Source organism: Gavialis gangeticus, unplaced genomic scaffold (genome assembly GCF_001723915.1).
Source record: "Gavialis gangeticus isolate Ggan-Ray unplaced genomic scaffold, GavGan_comp1, whole genome shotgun sequence".
In the NCBI taxonomy this organism is placed as follows: domain Eukaryota; kingdom Metazoa; phylum Chordata; order Crocodylia; family Gavialidae; genus Gavialis; species Gavialis gangeticus.
In genome coordinates, this window is record NW_017728998.1 from 44,783,084 (window position 1) to 44,806,217 (window position 23,134).

General features: G+C 50.2%; 1 protein-coding gene across 1 annotated transcript in view; it reads right to left on the reverse strand.

Moving 5' to 3' along the window:
* Positions 1-392: 392 nt before the first annotated feature.
* MTSS1L (MTSS1L, I-BAR domain containing) overlaps positions 393-23,134 on the reverse strand; it is a 140,701-nt gene continuing 117,959 nt past the window's right edge. Inside the window, exons 10-16 of the mRNA XM_019505826.1 lie at positions 18,010-18,117; positions 17,686-17,783; positions 14,643-14,853; positions 12,330-12,404; positions 8,892-9,068; positions 6,982-7,147; positions 393-5,291 (exon numbers count right to left, since the gene is read on the reverse strand). Coding sequence (XP_019361371.1) covers positions 4,519-5,291; positions 6,982-7,147; positions 8,892-9,068; positions 12,330-12,404; positions 14,643-14,853; positions 17,686-17,783; positions 18,010-18,117 — 1,608 coding nt within the window. The 3' untranslated portion in view covers positions 393-4,518. The remainder of the gene's footprint in view (positions 5,292-6,981; positions 7,148-8,891; positions 9,069-12,329; positions 12,405-14,642; positions 14,854-17,685; positions 17,784-18,009; positions 18,118-23,134) is intronic.

Below are 23,134 nucleotides of genomic sequence, written 5' to 3' on the forward strand. Positions count from 1 at the left end.
TCACTGCTAACTTGCTACAACCCAGTTATTTTAATATTCACCAGACATGGCTGAACAAGTGCCTCTCTTGAGACGAAAAAAAAGCCTGCTGCTCTACAGGACATATCACAAGCCCCTGAAACACTCCAACACATGATCCATATTCATTGCAGCATGGTGAGCATGGCACAGATGCTCAGAAGACTACTGATAGTTAAGCATTTACACTGATTTATGGGCCATAGAAAGACATTGCCCTTTTTTAAGAAAATGTGACTCCAAAGACAAACTAAGCCAATGTCTTGCAGTGCTCTGATGGATGCCTGCCATTTATAGTGAGGAAGGCCTGTAGGCCAGGCACAAGCCAGCCCAAGGAATTGCTGAGAAATAAGAACGCAGGTGGGAGCCCATGCTATTAATTACAGTACAACTTTTATTAATACTGGAATCTTCACAGTGCATTCGTTACTTGTAGCAGTGACTATTTAAATCAAGGGTGGGGCAGGGGACAGGATAATTCTCAAAAAAAAAAGAAGAAAGAAAAGAAAAGGGAAGTTGGGGAAAGGGAGCAGCGGGAGAGAGACAGGAGCACTGGGCAGGGAAATAAATTAAAAAAGGACAAGTTAACAACAGCACCAGAAAATTACTTCAGTTGAAAGACGGTTTTTTTAAAGGATTTTTTTTTCTCTGTACAAAGTGAAAAAAAAAATAACCAAAAAAAAAAAACCCCGAACCCAAACATTTGTCACGCGCCATCATCATCTCGGGTCACAAGAAGGAGGTTGGGAATGACGGGACGGAGAGAGGTTATAACTAAATCATTATTACTAAGACAGTATAAGAGTAACAGGGTTGCAATGCGACACACACACATACACACATCTGGGCTGGAAGGCAAGAAGGGTGGGTCCATTGTTTGGAGCTATGTACAACATCATGAGCTGCTGTGCTTTGTGAATGCATAAGCGTGGAGAAAGAGCAGGGGAGGGGTGGGGAAGAGAGAGAGAGAGAGAGAGAGAGAAAGGGAGGAAAGGTTGTGCTTTCTTAAAGGCTTTCTTAATCTACCCCCCAAAATGAAACTAATATATCAAAGGCTGGCTGAAGACTGTGCCCGCCCCCACAGGGGAACTACTTCTTGAATTCACATAACTGTCCCTGAAAAACTGCCTTTCCCTTTCATAGTAGGGATGAAGGCACATTGCTTCTTGCTTGGAATTTATTCTCCAGGGAATTCCTCCCATCCTTTCCCCACCCCTTGTACATCTCCTGCTTCAGAGGAATGTGGGACTTGCTTGGCTGAAGTGCTTGTGAAAGAGAACATGAAGATGGCAAATGGGACCCAACCCCTGCACTGTGAGACACATGACATGCTAAAGGCTAACTACTCTGGAAAGGTGAGTGACCAAGACCAAAATCATAGGAAGAACTGGAAAAATCACTTCCAGTGAAACCACTGAAATCGGTGGGTCTAAGCCAGCTATGATGCAGATCCACTGAAATCAAGGGAGACCATACCTGCCTAAGGAATGACTCCATTGAAACCAGTGGATCTCCACCAAGAATGAACCTGGGCTGTAATGGCCATACAAGGTCTACTGTCTATGCAGGACCTCCCTTCCCTGCAGTATCCCCACTATCTGCCATGCTTATCCAGTGAAAATGCATCTTGTGCAGCTCCCACAGTATTATAGCCCAGTGGGGTCCTCTCTTTGTCTCTACCTGCTGCAGTAGCACCTATAGTGATGCAGGATTCCTCCAAATTACCAGCCACTTAGAGGGATCCTGGGATAAGGCCAGTGATCCCCCTGCATAACCTGATGTTTTTAGCTAACTAAAGGTTCAGGATAATGAAGGGTGGGGGGAGTAGATCAGACCAACTCTCAATCAATCGTAATTAAGCCAGTCTCCAGCCAGCTGGTTTGGTAATAGCCATTCCTATCCAATCAGATGCAAGGAAAGCCCATTTTCCTTCATGTTTAACCAAAACCTACAGGACCACAGGGCCACATCCAAGTCACTACATCATTTCCTCTGACTGTAGTGGATACCCCAGCTCCTTCCCCTCCAGTCACCCTACCCGGTTTGCCAGGAATCCCTTCTCTTCACCCATGTCACATTCCATTTGCCAGCACAGACTTTGCAGGCTTAGGGGAGAGCAGGGCCAGGGAGGGAAGGGCAAGAGGCAGACACATACTTGAGCACCCAGAAACGCCCCCAAGGCTGGAGTCTTGGAATAGTGCTGTAAGTATCAAGGAGGGGAAGAGTGCTCCCCTTCCTTTGGCATGCCTGTTACAAGGTACTTAGGGAAGGGGGATGGACTGGAGAGAGGTGCTCTCCTTTCCTGTTCCTATCATATTTATCCAGTCAGCATGTCCTTCAAAGCCCTGCTTTTAAGCAGTGAGGGAGATGTGTGAGAGAAAAGATTTTCAACACAACACTGGCTCCCCATCCCTCAAGCTGTCCCTGCACCCTCCAGCCACTTCCAGATAAATGCTCCCATGGCATGACTGTCTTAAGCTCAGAAGCCATTTAAGAGGACAGGGATACTGCCACGGCCACTGCATTCTGGGAATGGAGCCTAGCACTCTATCAGCTTGACCCTGGTGTAAAGACAGCACTGGGAGAATCCAGTGAGACGTGCTTATTGGGATGTTCATGGCTATTAGCCACAGGGGTACTGACAAGGAAGAGTGAGCCAGGACATCGATTTTTCCAGCAACACCCGCAAGGCTTTACTTAGGCAGAACTGTCACTAGTGCCAGCAAGCCAACTCTTGAGCTCTGCTCCCTTCTTCTGGGTCTAGGTCTTCCTCAGGCAGTTCCTCCTAATTTTAAGAAGAAGAAAAGGCAGGTCTGACTTTGCCACCTTGTTGTTTCCTGTGTGGTACTTCACCCTATGAGGAAAATATCATGCTACTGGATATGAGTCTGGAAAGGCAGGGGAGAAATGGATCCTGAGCAAGGGCTGAGACTGCTCTCAGCTCAGAGAACAATCAACCATGCAATCTTCTCAATTTGGGAATAGAATGGTACCTGGGCCACATCCCAAACCACTGCCTTTCCCAGTCTGACACCAAGGATGAGACTCTGAGTCACAAAGCAAGTCACTGGGACAGACTCCAGCTCCAGGGGTCTTCTGTAGTCTTGAACAGTATGATGTCCTGAAGTTAAACCACTGCATACAAACTGTGAATGTTCCATGATTTTGCTCCTCTCCTAGCTACAGCTGTCAGTGGAGGTGAACAGGAGTAAGCGTGGACAGGTGCATTAACTGCATGCATCTACAGCTCTCCTCCCTTGTAAAAACACCCAGCCAGGGCACACCAAGAGATGAACCTCCCAATGGACATCTCCATTTTCACACAGTCTTCCCTCATTGGGACACCAAGGCCTGCACCCCAGCTATACACACATCTTAGTCCTGTGCACACCAATCCATAGGCACCTCTGTCACACACCAAGTGGAAGCCTACTGCAGCCAGAACTACATGACAGATACATCTCTCCTGTCCTCAGGGAAACATGAGCAAGCTGGTGCCTTTACACTGCCACCTCTCTGCTGGTGCTGAACTCTGGGTACTGAGGGGTCACTGAGCTGTCCCTGCCTTCCCTCCTTGTGTGGGTCTCTAAGCAAGTGCTCTAAAAGTAATCTCACCCAATATCTGGACATGTTGTATGGTGCTAACCAAGAAGAGAAGAGCCTGCTGAAGAAGAGAATCTGTATCTTGAGACAGTCCTGAGTTTTCTGTAGAACACTATGGAGATCAGGCCCCCAAATCCTGCTCTCCAGGGCATACTCACATAGGCCCTTCCAGGGTTTAGATAGCAGAGGCATATTGGCAAGCAAATTACACCAAAAATACCTCAGGAGACAGGGCCATATATTCCAGGTCTTCTCTGATGAAGCCCATTGCCATGACCCCAGCCACTTCTCTGCTGTTGCAGGAAGCTTTTCCAACCCAGCTGATATGAAAACGAGAGCAAGAAGAAAGAAAAAAAAGAAAGAAAGAAGCAGATGTTATGATGTTCAGCACAGGACTAACAGTGCATCCTTGTCCAGGGGAAAAGGAGGGAGGTGGGTTCACTGGGGAACAGCAGCCAACAGTCCTTGACTTTTTGTGTGTGTGTATATATGTGTGCGTGTGTTTCTTATGCTTATGATGTAGCTGCTGATTCCAGTCCAGACTCAAGTCCCTCCCCTTTCACCGCTGCCTGCTGGCTGGTAGCGAGGAGTCTTTCAAGGCTGGGAAGTGAGGTGTGGGAAAGAGCTGGGGAGTCTAGGAGGAGCAGGGGAGAAATAAAGTATAAAATAGGCTCCCAAACCAGTTCAGCGCTTAGGCTATGCCCTTGTGAGTTTGTTAGCGAAGGCTTTTAGTTTCCATTTAAATCTAGACTCTGTCTCTATCTCCATAAAGTGGCTTTGCCTTTGTGGTTTTTTACTGGATTGATGTTTCTTCAGCACGGCTTGCTTTCTCAGTCCTGACCCTGTGTTCAATATCTTCCCACGGGCTGTGGTGAGTGGGAGAGTGGGGGGAATTTATCACAATATCCGCGGGGCGGATCTGTCGTTGGTGATGGTTCTGCGCAGACGCACCCCACGCCGGATGGCAACCAGCATGTCTTCAGCAGGTGGGTCACTGGAGGCAGCTGGGGGTGGAGTGGGTGTCTCCTCTCCAGGGCCAGGCACAGAGAGTGCAGTGGGGAAAGGGAACTGGCCTTCACCCAAGGCATGCGCGCTGGCCACCAGCTCACCAATCTTCTCCACCAAGCTGTGCCGATTGGCAGCCAGCTGCTGGTCCTCCTCTTCCTCAGCAGAGAGGTGCTGCCCAGCACCCGGGTATACTGATATCTCCATGACATTACTGCCCCAGGCTGTGTTGGGGAGGCTCAGCCTCTTGGGTGAGGCTTTGGCAAAGTCTATGGCATTTGGTGAGGCATCGTCAGTATAGAAAACGCACTCCTCGCTGCCCACTCTGGTGGGTCCAGTGTAACTAGGGGAGTCGGGCACTGTTGGGGTCTTCACTGGGACAATGGGGGGCCGGATGGGGATGGGGCCAGCATTGGAGAGGGTGCGGCGCACTGAAGGCTTTGTGGAGGGTGTGCGCCGGATAGTTGCCACTCCAGGGGTGGCACCAGCTGGCAGGTTGGTCCCAGTGGGTAGACCAGCAGTAGAGGCAGGGCGCTTGGTCTGGATCATGCGGCGGTAGTTCTGGGCAATGTTGCTGTTGCGTGGGATGGTGGAGGATTTGTCAAACTCACTCTGGCTGTCGCACTCCACATCGCCATTCACTGAGTAGCAGTCGTAATCTGAGCCTGGGAGGCAACACACAGGGTCAGCCTGGCCGCACAGCCACATCATGGGACTACAGATGCATCCCATGTCTCATAGCAACACCACACAGCCATACTGAACACCCCACAGCCATATCAAATAGCCACATCATTAGCACCTACACTCAACATAAGCTACAGGCCCCGCACAACCACAACGTTACACATAACATAAGCACCTCACATAGACAAAATGGTAGCACCTGCAATCAGCACAACTCCACCCATCTAAAAGAGCCATCTACTAAACACAGCAGTCAAATCATCCATCACCAGCTACAGTAAGAACAGAGTGTGCACTGTGCACAATATAACCACGATATTCACACAGCCTGCATCACCATACAAACAACTACAGCAACTACCCAGCCCAAAACACAAATACAAACAACACGGTGTGTTGCCAACAGGTCAAAAAGTTTTCACCGTGCCACACAATATATGGAAAACTCAGTACAATTGTGCCTCATCCAGCACCATACAGACATTGCTCACACTGCAGTCAAAACACATCACCACACCATCACACTACAGAACATTCACACCCCGCATGATTTAAATAAAAAGCACAGTACAGTCACCTCAGATGAACTGGAAACAAATTTCAGTACTGCCAGTAAATCATACAATGGACTATAATGCACAACATATAAAGCAACAAGCAAAACAGAATAATCAAATTGCATGAGACATGATAAGCAATACATCCCACAGTCAGAAAACAGCACGCCCATCCACTATGTGCAACACAAATCAAATAGAAGACAGAACTGAGCAAAATGTAAGGCTGAAGACCAAAATCACACAGCACAAGCATGGTGCAACCAAGCCACACCACACTGCAGCCATGGTGTGCATGTAACCAGAACACAGCATCCCCCACTCCCCTGCCAGCTCCCTAAACCGCTGTACATGCTGGAGTGGGAGGGGAAACTGGAAAAAGGTGATTTTTTGGCCCAAAAGCTGAAGTCATTTTTGATCTGCAGGTTTTAAAGAGGAAGTAGGGTCTGATTTGTCAATGTTATTTGCAATCATTTCAATAGAAAATACCTCACAGTGTTATGGGACCTCTCTGCTCCTCTACAACTGCCTGCTCTCCACTCCTCAGTTCAGCACTGTCCCCTCATGTCTCCCTGTGCTCCGCTCCCCAGGTCAACCTTGGGACACAAGAGGACCAGCCTGTTCCCTCACATCCCCTGCACCCCACTCCATAGCTCAGCCCTGCCCCATGGCATTACGGGAGCACTTTTCAGTTCAGCTCTCTCTGGAACCAGGACAGGAGCATCCTGCTTCCTCAGCCCAGCCCTGTCCCTCACCACTATGGGAATGCCCTGCTCCATCACATCCCTCTGTGCTGCACTCCCCAGCTCAGCTCTCCCCTGCAGCATGATGGAAATTCCTTGCTCCATCCCCCTTGCCCACACTTGACTCCCTAGCAGCTGGATCTTGCCCTGAAGCCACCCAGCAGTTCCTGGTTCTTTTTCTCCACATGAGCCTAATAGCTTCACCTGGTGGTCACAGCCTGCCAACACTGTGAGGATTCAGCTGCAGGGCTCTGGTCCCATGACTCATTTCATGTCATGGGTGATAGATGGAACTCCTGAGCCCACCATTCAGAGGGGGTGCAAGCGTGGGAAAGAAGTCATATGACCCCCATCTCTTGTACCACTACCTTGAGATGGGATGGTGTCTTCTGAGCAGGATGGGGTGGTGGTCTGTGTGCTGTAGCCACTGGAATACTGCAGTGAGTCCCGGCTGCTCTTCTGGTGTTCAAGGCTCAGGCCGCGGGTCAGCACCATGGCCAGGTCACTGGCAGCTGGAGACACCTCCTCACCATGCTGAGGGAGGATGAATAGAGCCCATCACAGACCAGCTCAGCTCTGAGCAGTAGCCCCTCATTGCCTGGTCTCTAGCAGAGCATCCCCACCACTGTTCAGCATGATTGGCCACCACCACTGGTTGCCACAAATCCTGGGAGTCAGCCAAGGAGTTTCTCCATAAGCTGAGTGAAGTCCTGAGACTTCAGGAGCCTGATTCCAGCCATTGGGAGAAGTCCTGGGGCCCAACTCCAGGCAGCTGCTTCCCACCCAGAGACTGGAAGAGCACAGCATCTCACTGTGTGCTTATGGGCATTACCACAGGGAGGGGCTGTATGCACATAGGCCTCATGGCATGTTACAGGAGCGTCTTAGGAAGGGGTGGGCAATAATTTGGGCCTGTGAGCCACATAGGCAGTTTTGAGGAGCTGTTGCAGGCCAGTCAGCAACACCTCCCTACCCCACCCCCTACCCTCACAACAGCTCACAAAACCTGGAGCCCATGGGCCCTGCAGCTCCTCCCTGCCACTAGCGCTCAGCAGCATCTGAGTGCACAGTCCCGTCTCCCACCCACCCTGGACTTGCCCCAGCTGGAACAGACCAGCTGTGGACCTACTGGGACCCAAATGCATAGCCCCATTTCCAGCCTCGGCCTGCTTCGCACCTGCTCTGGACCTGCGTCTGCTGAAGTGGATTAGCTCCAGACCAGACCAGGACCTGTGAGCACAGCCCCAGCCCTGGTCCACACCATGTCTGCTCCAGACAGACCCACCCATGATGAGCAGTGGCAGTGGTGGCTGGGCAGAAACTGATGCTGGGTACAGGGGAAAAGCGGGCACCCCCCCTTGCTGCTGCCAGGCCCTTCTTGCTGCAGACGCTTGGAGCCTGCCACCTGAGCTGCTCTGTGGTTCCTCTCCACTGCCACTGCTGCCCTGCTGGGTGGTCCGGAGGAGGTGCTGGTGGCAGTGCTGGCAGCAGCAGAGAGGAGCCCCAGGTCAACCCAGGTGCAGGTTCCAGGGAGCCACAGTAAGAAGGGCATAGGCAGCAATGGGGGGAGGGGAAGGGTGGCCACTTTTCCCCCATGCCTAGCAGCAGCTTCTGTTCAGCTACCATTACTGCTCTTCATGGGCCAATCCGAAGCAGGTGGAGGGTGGGCCAGGAACAGGGCTGTACGCACAGATCCTGGTTGGTCCAAAGCTGGTTTGCTCTGGCTAGAGCAGGTCTGGAGCAGGCGTGGGGTGGGCCAGGGTCGGGGCTGTGCACACAGGTTCCCACCAGTTTCCATGGGGCTGGGGCTGGTGGTAGCAGCTAAAAGAAGCTGCCACTGCCTGGGCTACCTAGAAATGGGAGTCCAGTGGTAGAGCCACCCCAGCCCTACTGTGCGCCTGGGGGTAGCGGGGTGTGCACCATGGGCCAGACAACACCTGGGCCAGGTTCGACCAACCCACCATGGGCTGGTGAAAGTCCCTCTGCAGGACGGATCTGGCCTGTGGGATGTATTTTGACCACCCCTGCTCTAAGCAGATACCACCCCACAAGAGAGCTGCATGGTCCCAGGGACGATTCCACACATTCATGTTCTATGAAGGACCCTTCTCTAAAAGGCAAAAAGTGACAACTGTTAAGTGAACTTCCAGGGGGCAGGACTCAAACCCAGCATCCACTGTTGCCAGTTCTCCCTCTCACCACACCTGAGGCCCTGAGTTTGTTCTACACCGGCACTCCTCCCCACACCCTGGCCCTCTGCAGCTGGAACTGGTCTTACCTTGGCAGCGATGGTAGCTGGAGACATTCTGGGCCTTGGTGTTTCCTCCACACTAATTCCTGGATACACCATGCTGGTTGAGCCCATTTCAGCGTCCCGCAGGTGCTCCACACGGTCCTTCCTTCGCTGCAGGGTGTTCACGGCTGGTTGGTCATAAGGAGTGGCCTTAGACCAATCCTGCAAAGGCAAGGGAAGCATGCTAAAGCACTAAGTCTTGTGAGTGGGGGAAAGAGACGGTAGCAATAGATCAGTGAGAACGGAAAGAAACAGAGAGGTAGATGTGAGCTGTGGGGGCTCTGAAGGTGATGAGAAAATTATTTCATGGCTGGTTCAGAGTGACTGGTTGGCCAGTAAAGAATGAGAGGAAGGCCAAAGGAATGGGAGGTGGTGAGGGCAAAACCAGTTCTGTGGCCATGCTCAGCAGGCTGGTAGTTTTACGGAAACATTTTCTCTTTGGGCCGTGGCTGGTTTAACATTTATAGTGCAACTGACCTGCTGAAGCTGCTAGAAGACTGTAGTGAGTCCTGGCTGCTTTTCTAGCGCTCAAGTCTCAGACTATGGGTGAGCACCATGGCACAAAGATGTTCCACAGATAATGTGGACTATCTTTGGGACTGGCTTTGATGGTGCCTTAAACTGAATGGATGGCATGGTCCAATCCCCAGGCTGACAATCAGCTGAGTGTCAGCAAGGGGACTAGGGCAGCCAACGCTTTCAAACTAGGCTGGGGTGTCTTCAAGTGCTGGGCTCTTGACCCTAGGCTCCCTGTGTACCAACAACTTAAAAGCTGTACACAGTGCAGCCCTGATTGAGGTTGCTGAGTGTACAGCTTGGAGTTTGCCGAGCAGCAGGGAATCAATGAGCTCCCCTGACCCAGAACATGCTTGGCTGTGCCCCTGGCAGCCCCATGCATGGATGCACTGTGTGTAACTTTTGAAAGCATTTCAAAAGCAAATGCATGTGGAGCTCAGGATTGGAAGCCTGGGTTCCACAAGCACCAGCAAGTGGATCTGATCCCTGATCCTAAGAATTACTTATCCAGCCATGCATATATGACACAACAGGACTCACAATTGCTGGGATGTGAGATCAGGTCCCATCACCATTAAATTAACATCTACCAGGGGCTTTTATTTTCTCTTCCTTGTGGATTACAGAGGCCTCTCTCTGAGGACACTTAGCAAAGTATGAAGATCATGTGTGTGTTGGGGGTGAAGTTCATGGGAGGGGGTCCCAAAGGGCCAGAAGAGTGAGCCAGAATGGGCCATTCAGCCCAAGGTCTATAGATAAACTTTACCAGTAACCCCCCAAGTAGAGAAGATACAAACCCTTTCTTTCTCATGCCTCCCTGTGCTGCACCCCTCCAGCCTCAGGCCTCCTCCTACTCCACTCCTTACCCATTTGCTGTCTGCTCCACCAGGTCCTTCTTGCACCGTCATGTTTTCCTCCTCAGGATTTGAGGCCCATCTGTGATCAGCACACTCACTATCCTGGCCCTGCATGCCCAGTGAAATGGCATCTTTGCTCCCTGCACAGTCTGCGCTGTTCCTCTCCTTCCTTCTAGACTGGGGCTGTGCCCATGGTCCCACATGCCCATGGTCCCCATATGTGGCCATGGTCCCACATGCCCTTCATAGCTTTCCTGTCCCTACAAGATTGGCTTGTGGACCTCTCACTGATGACTTGCCAATGGCAAGACAAATTAAGCTGATAGGTATGGGCCTGAGGTGGGAAGGAAGGACAGCAGGTAAGGCTGCGGATGGCTGGAGATGTAAGTAAGGGAAGGTTATGGGGAAGTCCTGGAGGTGAAGGAGGAAGGACACTTGTGGAATGTGGGTGGCTGGTGAGAGGTAAGATGACTGGGATGTGCAATGAGTGCTGGAATGAGGCCTACACAGCAGTGCTTCTCTGTTGTGGCAGCTGATGGTGCTCTAAGCACAAAGCTTCTTGCTCATGTAAGTCTCTAGCCAGCATCTGCTGAGAAGGTGACACATGCTCTCAGGACTCATTACTGGTGAGCTGACAAGATAAGCAGTGAAGGATGTCAAGCAGCAGAGGCAGTGGCAGGATGAGGAGGACCTGACATGAAAAATCACAGGCCCTGGGCCCAGAGAAGACAGGGAAAGGGAATGAGGGGATAGGGGGCATTACCATCCTGAAGGGCAAGGCAGGGCATGAAGGCTCTGCTCCATGAACTCCATGAACTCAAGGAACAGCTCTGGAAGGGCTGGAGGGAGGACACCTGTGATTCCTCAGGCGGTGGAGCAAAGAGTGAGCAGACCTGGAGGCCAGTGGCCCAGGAGTGGAATTGTCAGACTGAGGCTACTGGAGCGGCAGTAGGTCAGCACTGAGTGCTGTGGTCAGGTGCTCCTCAGCAAGTGTTGGGGCTGCTCAGAGAATAGAAGAGACAGGCCCAGGTTGGATTCAAGCCATCAATCATGAACCCAAGTGGCCTTGAGCCCTAATCGCTCCTACCTCGCTCAACCCCCATTTTGCATGAACTGGAGCAGCTCCCAAGGGGAGACGGGGAGGCTGGCAGCTAGGATTCAGCACTGAAAACACAACAGCAGAGCATCTCCCTTTGCCTTCCTTCTCAGCTGCTGGCTACACAGCCCAGGGTAAAGACCTACAGTTGGGTAAGATGAGTCTAAAACCCACTGCCCCATCACCTAGCCAGAGGAAAATATCACCAGGCTACCAACCACGTGCAAGGTATTGCCAGGTTCTTTAAAAACTACTCAGTGCTGGCAACACAGCAAAACCCTGAGTTACCTGCCAGAGTAAAGTGTGAGTCCTCCACAAACAGAATTCGGAAGCATATCAGGCAGGGAGAATGAAACCACGAACCCATGCAGAGGTATGTTAGATGTAACCCAACATCTGACATTTGCATGACTCTCCCGTAGGGAGAGAGCCTCAGGCTTCCTTTGGAGTTTCCTTCAGTCTGGCAAAATGAGCTACACTCATAGGTTTCAATGGTAACGCAATAAGGGAGGCAGGAGGATAACCCAAAGCCCAGGTCTCACCCACTGTGGACAGCATGTGTGGGGCTCAGACATACAATTCCTGTGTCAACATGTGTGGGCCTGAGTAGCAGGGTAGGTAATGGGGAGAGGGACAGCCAGGTTCACGCCAAGGTTAGACTGCCAGGCCAACCAATGGATGGGGTAGCCCTTGAGTGGCAATGGAGGGGGAGGTGAGGGAAGTTAATGGCATGTGAGGTACATCTCTCAAGAGGCCCACAGGGTACTTTGTACATGCATCATGTGAACAGACTGCCAACAGGGGATCTGCATGGGAAACGTACCACCCCGGGGACAGCGAGAGGGAGTCAGAGAGAGAGAAAGAGAGAAAATGAGAGAGAGAGAGTGACTTTGCTGATGAAGGCTTCACCTTTTCACCACCTGACCACGCCCCTGCGGTAGAGCTAGAACTAACCGAGGTGGGGGAGCTGCATTCGCTAACTGACTGGCAGGTTTCCGAGGCCTCGGAGGATGCGGAGCTGGAGGACTTCTGCCATGCCCAAAGTCCGATCAGCGGGAGCAAGTCAAATGAACACACAGAGAGGGGAGAGAACACACCTGGTTAAAAAGCCAAAGGCATGCAGCAGGAGATGAAAGAGAACTGCACACCCAAGCATGAGACACGCAGCCTCAGTACCAGTGCCAGCTGCAGAGGCAGAGCTGGGAAGACCCATGCGTGGTGTTAGATACAGGCAGCCCTATACTGTGCACACACAAATGCAGACACATATACCCTGCGGATGTCACCAGCCACACAGTGTGCCACACTCATACCACACATAATCTGTACAGCTACCAACAATGCAATAATCTCCAACACATGTACATCACCCCCACTTCTTAGGCACAGCCTTCTGACCCCAGGTAACACACATCTGCTACACATACCAACCCCTAGGCCTGCCTACTGCACATGGACTTCTCAGGAGCAGTCACCCACCCTGTACCTCCCACATCAACCCCTTCCATTTCTTGTGAAGTGCCTAATGCTGTAGTAGCAGGATGGAGCACACAACAGAGAGCTGTGGCATGAGTGCAACTCAGCTCCCCTAGTATCCTCCTACAGGTGCTCTCCAGCTATGAGTGACCTCAGTTGTCTATCCCACGCTATGTTCAGTCAAGAGAAAGGAATAATATCTAGCTCTGTGCATCCATGTGTTGTGATTGGACAATTCAAAGATGAATAAATATATAAAGCCGTATGTTTTCAGGACACTGGCAAGTATTCCCTCTGTTGGTTGGACTGACCCGGTAAGTGACAGTGAATAAAGGCTATTTGGTTTCTATTTGGCTTTTACTCACTGGTAAACCTACAGCAGTGGGGCTGGAGAAGGGTCCCTGGAAGTTGCAATACACCCATGAGGTCCCATCCAACCCTTATTCTATAATCACACACACACACACACACACACACACTGCAGTGTACTCTCTTCATACACCCCACCCCACCCCACCACATCTTCCCCCCAATATTATAAATATACTCTAGCACATGTGCATGTTGTTGCCTACCCTCCACACACCCTGTACTGTATGCACACTCTGCATACACACAGCATACAAACCTCACACTTCCTACATAATGATACCACACACCAGATGCATATTGCATACACATATGCACACACACCATATACACTCCCCCCGTAACTCATACAATACCCATACCTACATTCCAGGTACACATTCCACATCTACAACTATCCGCCTTTGCATCCGACACAAGCGCAGAGAAGTAACACACCTTGTACTCCACCCTCCTTGCCCGTTGCTGCATTGCTCACAGATCAAGGCAAAAGGACACAAACAGAGCACTGACAGTGGGCACCTGTACAGCACCCATAAGCTGTGGATCATTCACAGGACCCTTTCCCACACCCTCGGCACCAGGCTGCAGCAGCAGATTGCTGGAGCCTCCAACCTTACAGAGACCCTCCTGAGCAAGGGGAAGTGGATCATAACTAAAATAACGTCCCTGTTCCTGGGCCCTCCTCCCACATTGCAACATCTACAGCATTCTACCTGCTTGGACAAGCCCAAGATTTCTGAGAGACAACCCAGGATGTCATGAGTACCCTTGGCCTCAGGTTCCTCACTAGGCCCTCTGCACATTGCAATGATTCTACATAGGTAGAAAAAGAGGCCATTTGAACGAAAGCAGGCAATGCCTGCCTCTCTACCCCTGTCAGTAATCCCTGGGGCAAGACATGCTACCAGACATCAGTCTGCCTCAATCACTTCAACACAGGTTCTAACCTAAATGCTCCTGCCCTCTGCACCCCCCCACCACACGTGCAGTAAAGCTGTCCCATGTTAGTGACATTGGTTTAGTCCATTCACCCTGTATGTTCCTGCCCCTGCTCAGAAGCGCAAAGCTGTTAGGGCCAGTTCCACAGACATGACTGGGGCTGTGCATGGAGCCTGGCTGATGCACTGTGCCTTGCCCACAATGCCTCCATATTTTTGGAGGGCAGCCATGTCATCTCACACACAATGGGAAGTGCCATTAGACAGCCTGCTCACAAAAGCAATAGTGTGCCACACTGCTTTTCTGATGGGTGTGATCACATGGTATATGTCATGGCTCCCATGAACCCTGGCTTTCCCCTTGCTTTTCAACCTGAATCTACAGAATGTGGAGGACATTCACTTGGTGGAGCTTGGATGAGTTCAGGCACCACATCTTGGCCTGTCAAGAGCACCCTCTTAAGGCCATTCCCACCCTTACCTGACTGGTGATGTCAGAAGGCATTGGAGAAGGCGGCTTGGAGTACATGGCATCCTGGGAGATGAAGCCGGAGTCATGGGAGGAGACGCTGGACAGGCGGGTGTTGGCATTGACCGGCTGCGCCAGGCTGCGGTAGCGATAGGTGGGACTTGGTGAGCATGTTTGAGACCCTCCAGGCCAAGAGGTGCCACCCTTTGTACTGTTAACACTGCTGAGGGGTGGCGGTGGAGGGAGCAAGTGGGGGAGGGGGATGAGCAGGGAGGATGGGCAGGGGGAGGAAAGCAGCAATCAGGAGAGACGATGCATGTTATCAGGGCGAGAGGGGGTGCAAGGAGGGCAAAGGAAGGAAAAGACAGTTTAAGACAAAGGTCCATCACACGACTTCATCCACGAGAGGAACTGAGTTACAGAACAGAGTGTCAGTCAGGGAGGGAGGGTGGGGAAGGAGTCACGCTCATTCACATCGGGCTGCAAGGCAGGCCAGGCTCTGCCTCCATGCAGCATGCACAGCCCCTGCCATGGGTTCCTACCGCTCTGCTAGATGGAACAGACTGTTGCCCCCTCCCTGGCCCTGGCCAGTTGGGACATCATGGCCCAGGGGGAAGAGGCAAAGGGCAGAGCTGGGGGTGATGGAGGCACCACAGAATGCCCAGTGAGTCAGTCAGATGGGCACCCAGGACACGGTTCCTCCACAGATCTCACAGTACTCTACTAGGTGGCATTAATTCCAGGTTCACACATGGGGAAACTGAGGCACAATGGATTGAACACCCAGGGCCTAAACCTTTCCTAACATCTGGGCAAATTGGCTGGTGTGCCATAGCCACAGCAAACCCCATCTCCTCCTTCACAGCCCTTTAGCACAGGCTGGAGTCTCTGTACACTGAGAGAGAACCAGCTTCGCTTCATTCTAAAGCAACAAATGGCCCCAATATATATGGTCTGTTCTTATTATGGACCCTATCAGAGTACAGCACCAGCCCCACCACTGTTGTGTCTGGGATCATCACTGCACAGAACCATAGACAAGGTCTCAAAGAGACTCAGACTTTCTCCTGTCTATGCCATACCCAGAGTTACCTGCTCTGGCAGTAGGAAGGTGTGACAAAATCCAGCATCCACCCCTGCCAAACCAGCAGATAAAATATGATCTGTGAGCTACTCAGCTCCCCTACACAAGCTGTGTCACTAGAGCACCAAACTCCCTCTGCGATGGCATCAGCTTCCAAAAGGACCATGGCAGTGGGCAGGAGGCGCAGGTGTGTCTGCATGTGCCTTCAGCTAGTTCCTAGGCAATGGTAGAAACCTTACCCTACTGGGCAGAGGTGATGTAACTCTGCTGGCAGAGCTGCGGGTCCTGCTGCTGCAGAGGGGCTTAGAGTGTTCAGGCACTCAGAGTTTTGCTGGCAGGACTGGAGGTCCCCTGGCAACCTTTGCCATGCAGACTAGACTTAGATTCTGTGGCACATTCTGTGGCAGCCTGGGGGGAGTTCTGCAGTGGTTTCAGCTTTATTGGAAAAGGAGGGTTTCTATTGAATCCAGTATGAAAACAAGCACTAGAACTGGAACAGCAGTCCTGCCCCAGATCAATAATGCATCTCTTCTCACTATTGGCTGGTTTCACATTTCCAGGCTTTACTGTGTTGCAGATACTCATCTTCAACATCCAGGGTAATACCCAGGCGGGATGAAGGAGGCCATCCCACATCGCTCTGAGCTATTGTTTCAGACTATCTACAAACACTCCACTCATGCTTTCAGGTTTTTCTTTGCAACCATGAGGATGGGAAACTATATTCTAAAGACAGATGAGATTCTGGAGCACAGTTGGGTGGCAAAAGGAGATTTGCAAGGCAAATTCCATATATGGGAGAAGGCGGGAGTGGGGTGCAGACTCTAGGGCAGTGATTTTCACACTTTTAAAATTCAAGACCCTCTTTGTTAGACTTCAGACACTCTCGGAAAATCACAGCTCTTAGTTGTCTCTTGTTTTTTGGCTATGGAAAAATAGAAGAGCAGTTCTTCTATTGCCAAGGAACTCAGAAAGACCACGAGTCAGAATGTTTCTAACACTATGGATTTCTAACTGAAATCCATGGGTATCCCCTGTGAATCATGTTTGCACACATCACAGTGCATGGCACCCCATGGTACACATGAAAGGATCTCAAGGTTGCAAATCATCACTGTAGGGCTTTTCACAGGGGCGCTTATCCTGTCTCTGAGCCTACATACTTTCCAGGGGTGGATATGGTGGATATGGGGTAATCACACACTTCACAAGACAGAGGAGCAAGGACCAGAAGGGATATAGGGAGGTTCAACTAATTTTTAACTATATTATTTGATCCCAGAGCATTTCAGAAAACCCTCTCTGAGGCTCTTAAGATTTTTGCAATGCATCTCCTTTGGAGTGACCCTAAATGGGATGGATATGAAAAGTACTGATTATAAAAAGCATGGTATCTCATAGAGGATTAAATCCCATGCCATTGATATGGATCTGTTGGTAATCTTCAGCACAATGCTCTAATGATTAATTAGCATCTGCTCCACATCTATATTCTTAGGCACATTTAGAAACATGCCTTTTTCTTCCTGTGTATGGAGAGCTAAATGGAAGCCAGTTCTTCTATGCTGCTGAGGTCCCAGCTGAGAATTCATACACTTTGAGGTTTATAGACATTTAGCACTTGCCAGCCATGCAGCTCAAAGCATCATGAGCCTCATTCACCAGAGGAGTTAACTGAGGCACAGAGAAATTCAGTGATTTGCCTAAGGTCACTCAGGACCAGTGCTAAGATTAGCAGCCAGCTCTCCACAGCCAGCACCCTGCACTCTGTGCCCAGCCCTTCTAGACAAGTAGCAATGAATGTCTCTTTAGCTGCAACCTTGAGAACCAGAATATAAAGCCTCTTGCTAAAAGCAGGGCCCCCTTTGCCCACATCCTCAGCATGCTTGCTGAGAACTGGCCCTGCTATGTCCCAGCTGAAGTCTGGCTTGTCCATTGTGCTAAACTTCCTACCAGCCACATTGTACATACCTGCACATACTTGACTTGCGAGAGCCAGAACTGCTGGGAGAGGATGGTGGAGTCTGGTAGGACCAGCTGTAGTCAGAGCCTTTCAGATCTTTGATCACCTGCAGGAAGAAGGTGGCAGGGCTGGGTTACGTGCTGGTTTATTAAGTGTTTTCGTTCCCCTCCAGTGAAATCTGCCACTAGTGTCAGGGCAAGTGCCCTCAGTGCCTGCTGTTCTCCACTGGAAATAGTGCCAGTCCTTCTGCAAGCCTTCCCCTCCTCCCTGGCCCCTGATGCATCCATTTCGCCTTATCCCCCTCTTCTCCTTCTCCCTGCGCAGCCTCTCACCTGCTCACTGGCTGGAGGCAGTTTGTGTGGTTCTGCTGTCAGCACCACCAGGTCATCAATGATGCCCTGCAGATGAGTGATCTCTCCCAGCATGGTGATTTCTCCATTCTGAGTAACAAGGGAGGCAGAAGAAAGAGGAAGCATCAGCACTTGGTGTCCCAACTGCAAGGCTGATCTCCCCCACACCCTGCTCTGCACGCTCCAAACCAGCAGTGGGGGAGATGTCTTCCCACCCTGGCAGCACTAGAGCACCAGTTGGCTAGCTAACCTCACAGGCAGAGTGCTCTGAAACCCCTTTCCTGTAATGACAGCATAACAGATGTACAGAGGCTCTTGTGAAACCTTTCTTGACAAAAATTAAGGCAGGGAGTGGGGGTTGCAGGAGAATGGAGAGTCTAAGTCATCAGATGGTGGAAATTGACCTAACTCCTTTAAAGCCAATGGTCAGCAAAGCTACACTGATTTACACTAGCAAGGGATCTGGCCCTGTGAATGTAACTGGAGCTTAGCCATTACAACAGCCGCTGAGTAAAAAGGATACCAGTGCCCTGGTGGGGAGGAGCAGGGACACTCATGCCTGTGTCCCTGCAGATTCCCAGCCATGCCCCCAGCTCCCTGGCTAGAGGAGACTGAACCCCCCTCTACACACACACTGTAGTTGCATACAGCAACCTCCTCCATAAGAAGGCTCCACACCAGAGAAGGAGTTCAAGTCAACCCTGTTGACACTGTCCTCCCTGAGTTATGGCTAGAGAGTCTTGCAAAAGGATTTCAACCAATCAAGAATATAAGCAACCCGGTAACGACGTGGGGAGAATGTACTGCATATTCCAACCACTTAAATGTTAAAATAAAATCAGTCCAGTGTCAGCCACTGCAATAAATGCTATATGACCATCTGTGAAATGTCACTGCAGTTTAAATATATTGGGGGAAAATCTTGTGTCACCCACCATGGGAATGCTTCCAGCTGGGAAGGGAGGGGAATGATAACTGCAGCCATTACAATGGTGTCAGCAAGACAAGAACATTCCCATCCTTGGACACAGCCCCAGGAGGATTTCAGATGGCAGAGTGTAATCTATGCTGGAATCTGGCCAGATCACAAGGGTAAGAACCCCAGGCGTTGTGAAAAGGGCCCCAACATCTTTAATGGCCACTGCAAATACATCTCAAGAATCAGCAGGCTTTGGAAAGGTGAGTAAAGCTCACTGTCCCTATTCCACAGACAGGGGAACTGACTGAAGCACTGACCAGGGCACCTCCCCCCAGCTCACAGAGCTAGAGGTAGGACAGCCAGAATCTCAGCATAACTGTTTGGGTGAAAGACAGTGACTCTCCTACTAATTCTGATATAATGTTGGCAGTGCTGACTCAGAAATAGGAGTATGGGACTGGGAAAGGCCTCTCAAGCCATTTGGTCCAGTCCCTGCCTTTGCAGACAACCATTTATCCAGAGTCCCTCAAATCATCCACTCCAGCCCTTCTCATCTGACAATCACAAAGCACTGCACAAAGAGAAAACACCTACTGTGTGTCCAGGGAGGGGACCCAGGCACTGTCAATGCCCTGCCACTGCTGTGGCAGAGACGCAGTTGGTAAGTTTATTCTCAGAAGATCCCCAAAAATCATGCCTCACACAGGAGAGAAAGGCAAAACTCCCCTAGTGCTTCCCAATCTGGTCTGGGGGAAAAGTTCTTTCCTGACCCTAATTCTGACTTTTCATTTGATCCTGGACAGAAGCACAACTTTCTAGCTAGATACCTGGGAGGTTTCTAAATACAAGTGAGAGAACAAGACCGCCCCCGTCCCCACTCCCACCTTTAGCTGTAATCAGTGTCCAGTTCTTCAGAGGAAGGCAGAGAATGCAAACCAAACCCCCAAGCCTATAAAGCATTCTAGAGGGAAACACGGTAGTGTCTCAAATCCCTGCCTCCCACCCCCCTGCATCCAGCACCTTCCTTGCAGCAGCTCTGTCTGCAGCAGTGTGGATGGGAGAGGTTGGGAGAGCCTGGTTGGTGGCAGCACTTCATGTAGGGGCTATGCACTGGCAAAACAGGGTGCTGTTGTGCGGAGGGGTCAGACAGGGTTAACCCTCTTGACTCCTCAAACCATTAGAAATTAACTTGTGTTGAGTCTAAGTTTGTCCTCAACCAATTTATAGTCATTTGATCTCATGCTGATGATGTTCTTCAACTTAAATAACTCATCTCCTTCCCCAGTAGCCACCCCATGAATGTATTGCGAAAAGGTAATCATATCCCTTCTCAACCTTGATTTGGCTGAGCTAGACAAACCAAGCTCCTTTAACTTCCTATAGGCTACTACTTCACCATGTTTCTGTTTCTCTGATAATGTCTGGTTTCATGTCCCACACCAGGAGTTCCAGTTCCTCCATTTTAGTGCCCAGACTCCTTTCACTGATGTACAAACTTTGCTGTTGTTTCCTCTTAACCTCACCTAACTTCCTAGTTTATATATGTATGCCTGAAATACCTGTCTGCCTTCCGTTTCTCTCCCCCTTTCTTGGTATGCTTCTCTCCCTGGCCTCTTCCTCATTTATCCAATTTCCCTATTGCCTCATTTTCCATTTTCCAGGGTGGAGATTTTGAGGGTTCTTCCCAGCCTTCTCCCCTGAGCTCCTAATTGTTTTCTTATCAGTTGGGCCACTGTCATCTTAGAAGACTATTTCTTACTTACTGAAGTGGAGCCCAGCCCTGGAGAAAAGCCTTCTATCCATTAATGCCTGCTAATAATCAAACATCCCATAGCCTTTCCAACTGCACCAGTCCTTGGGCCATTCATTAATTTTCATTATCTTGTTCTATCTCACTGAATATCACTTGAGCTTCTACCTCTTTCAGCAACTCCCCCAGCCTAGAAGAGTCATTCCTGATCCTTGTTAACAAGTACTGGCTCATATCATTTGGTCCTATGTGAAGAGCAATTACTCGACTCTTGCTTCTCCCATCACCTGTAATTCCACATCTTGTATCTTTCCACATCCTTCTCATTCTCCCAGCCTTCCTTTAGACTGGTCTATCTATCCTTCTTACAAGAGAGTCACTATAACCTAAACCTGTCTTTTCTCAGAGTTTGATTTTTCCTTTCTTGTCTGCAGATATTGTCTTTTGTTTCCCCTTAATCCTACTTCTTTCTTGACCTCTGCTCACCTACTAGCTCCCTTCTCTTTTCTCCTTTTCCCAGACTGGTTCTTCTCTTCTTTCATGCCATCCTTCCCGCCTACCTAGGTCTTTCTTTTTTTCATTTATCCACACACTAAACTGATTCCTCAACTCTATTTTGTGTCCACTACTTAATTGCTTTCTTTGCCTGTTTTCATAGTCCATCAGTTCCCCTATTGTGAAAGTCTATCTGGCAGCTCTATGAATCTATGATCTGCTGGTGGTGGTAAACAGTGAGCCCCTGGCTGGGAGGGGATTTCCCCCCCATCTGGAGGTTTGCTGCTAGCTGCTCCACCAGTGGATTGGGGCAGGGGGCTGGGACCTGCCCCTCTCCTGCAACTCTTTCCAAGCCCTGGACCTTGACTGCCCTATTGGGGCACAGGGCTGGGAAAAATCTGCAGGGCTGGGACCTGCCCCTGACCGAGACAGTTCCTGGAAAGCCCTGAACTGTGCAGTGAAGTCTGTACCTGCAGCCTGGAGGTGGCTGGGGACAGTCCTGCTTTGGGCAGTTCCCAGCCAGGTCCGGGCTGCACATGAAGACTTCCCTGAGCAGCCCTGGGCTGGCCAGGAACCTTCCTGATCAGGGACAGGTCCCAGCTAGCTCCAGGCTGGGCAGAAAACTCTTTTTCTTCTTTAAAACAATCATTAGAAGGCAGCACCAGTGAGATCTAGAACATAAGAACTGTCATTTACTGGGTCAGACCATAGATCCATCTTGCCCATCATCCTGTGTCACACAGTAGCATAAAATGGATGCTGAAAGGGCAAGTGAACTGGGTCTGACCAGGTTTTTTCCACTGTGCCTCTCGTACTTGCCAGCTCCAGCATTTACTGTCCAGAGGCTGTATCCCTAACTCCTGTGCTCAATAGCTACTGGTGCTCCTTTCCTCCAAGAATGAGTCCAATCTTTTTTTTTAAACTGGCTGAACTGTCAGCTTCCACAACACCTGGTGGCAAGGAGTTCGACACTGTAACTACATGCTGCATGAAAAAGAACTTCCTTTGGTTAGCTTTAAACTTACTGGTTGCATCTACACAAGATGCTTTACTGTGCAGTGGACTTAATCACTGGGTTCGTCTACATGTGATGTTATGTTGCTGTAGCAAAGCGGTACAGTGACATAGCATTGGTGTTCACAAACCATGATGCCATAGCTATGTCACCATAGCAATATGCTCCCCTGTTAAAGCATGTCACTACGCCAATCATGTGCCTAAAAGTAACTATGAGCAGTGCATATGGCACAGTACAGGGTGTTACTGCACCATCTTTGAATGACAGCACAGTAGCAATGGATTCCTTAAGGATCTGCTCCATGATTTTTCCGTCAACTGAAGTGAGGCTGACGGATCTGTAGTTCTCTGGACCCTCTTTTTTCCCTTTTTTAAATATGGGCACTATATCTGCCCTTTTCCAATTGTCCGGGACCTCTCCCGATTGCCATGAGTTTTCAGTGATGGCCAGTGGCTCTGCAATCATATCAGCCAACTCCCTCAGCACCCCTGGGTGCATCCTGTCCAGTGCCATGGACTTATACACATCCAGTTTTCTTAACAGTCCCTAACCTGTTTTGCTGCCGCAGTTGGCTGTTCACCTTCTGTGTCCAGTTTTGGGCTCCGCACTACAGAAAGGTTGTGGACACATTGGAGAGAGTCCAACACAAGGCAACAAAAATGATTAGGGGGCTGGGGTACCTGACTTTTGAGGAGAGACTGAAGGAATTGGGCTTATTTAGTCTGGAGAAGAGAAGACTGAGGTGGGATTTAATAGCAGCCTTCAACTACCTGAAGTGGGGTTTAAAAGAGGATGGAGATAGACTGTTCTCAGTCGTGGCAGATGACAGAACAAGGATCAATGGTCTCAGGATGCAGCAAGGGAAGTTTAGGTTAGATATTAGGAAAAAGTTTCTTACCAGGAGAGTAGTAAAACACTGGATGGT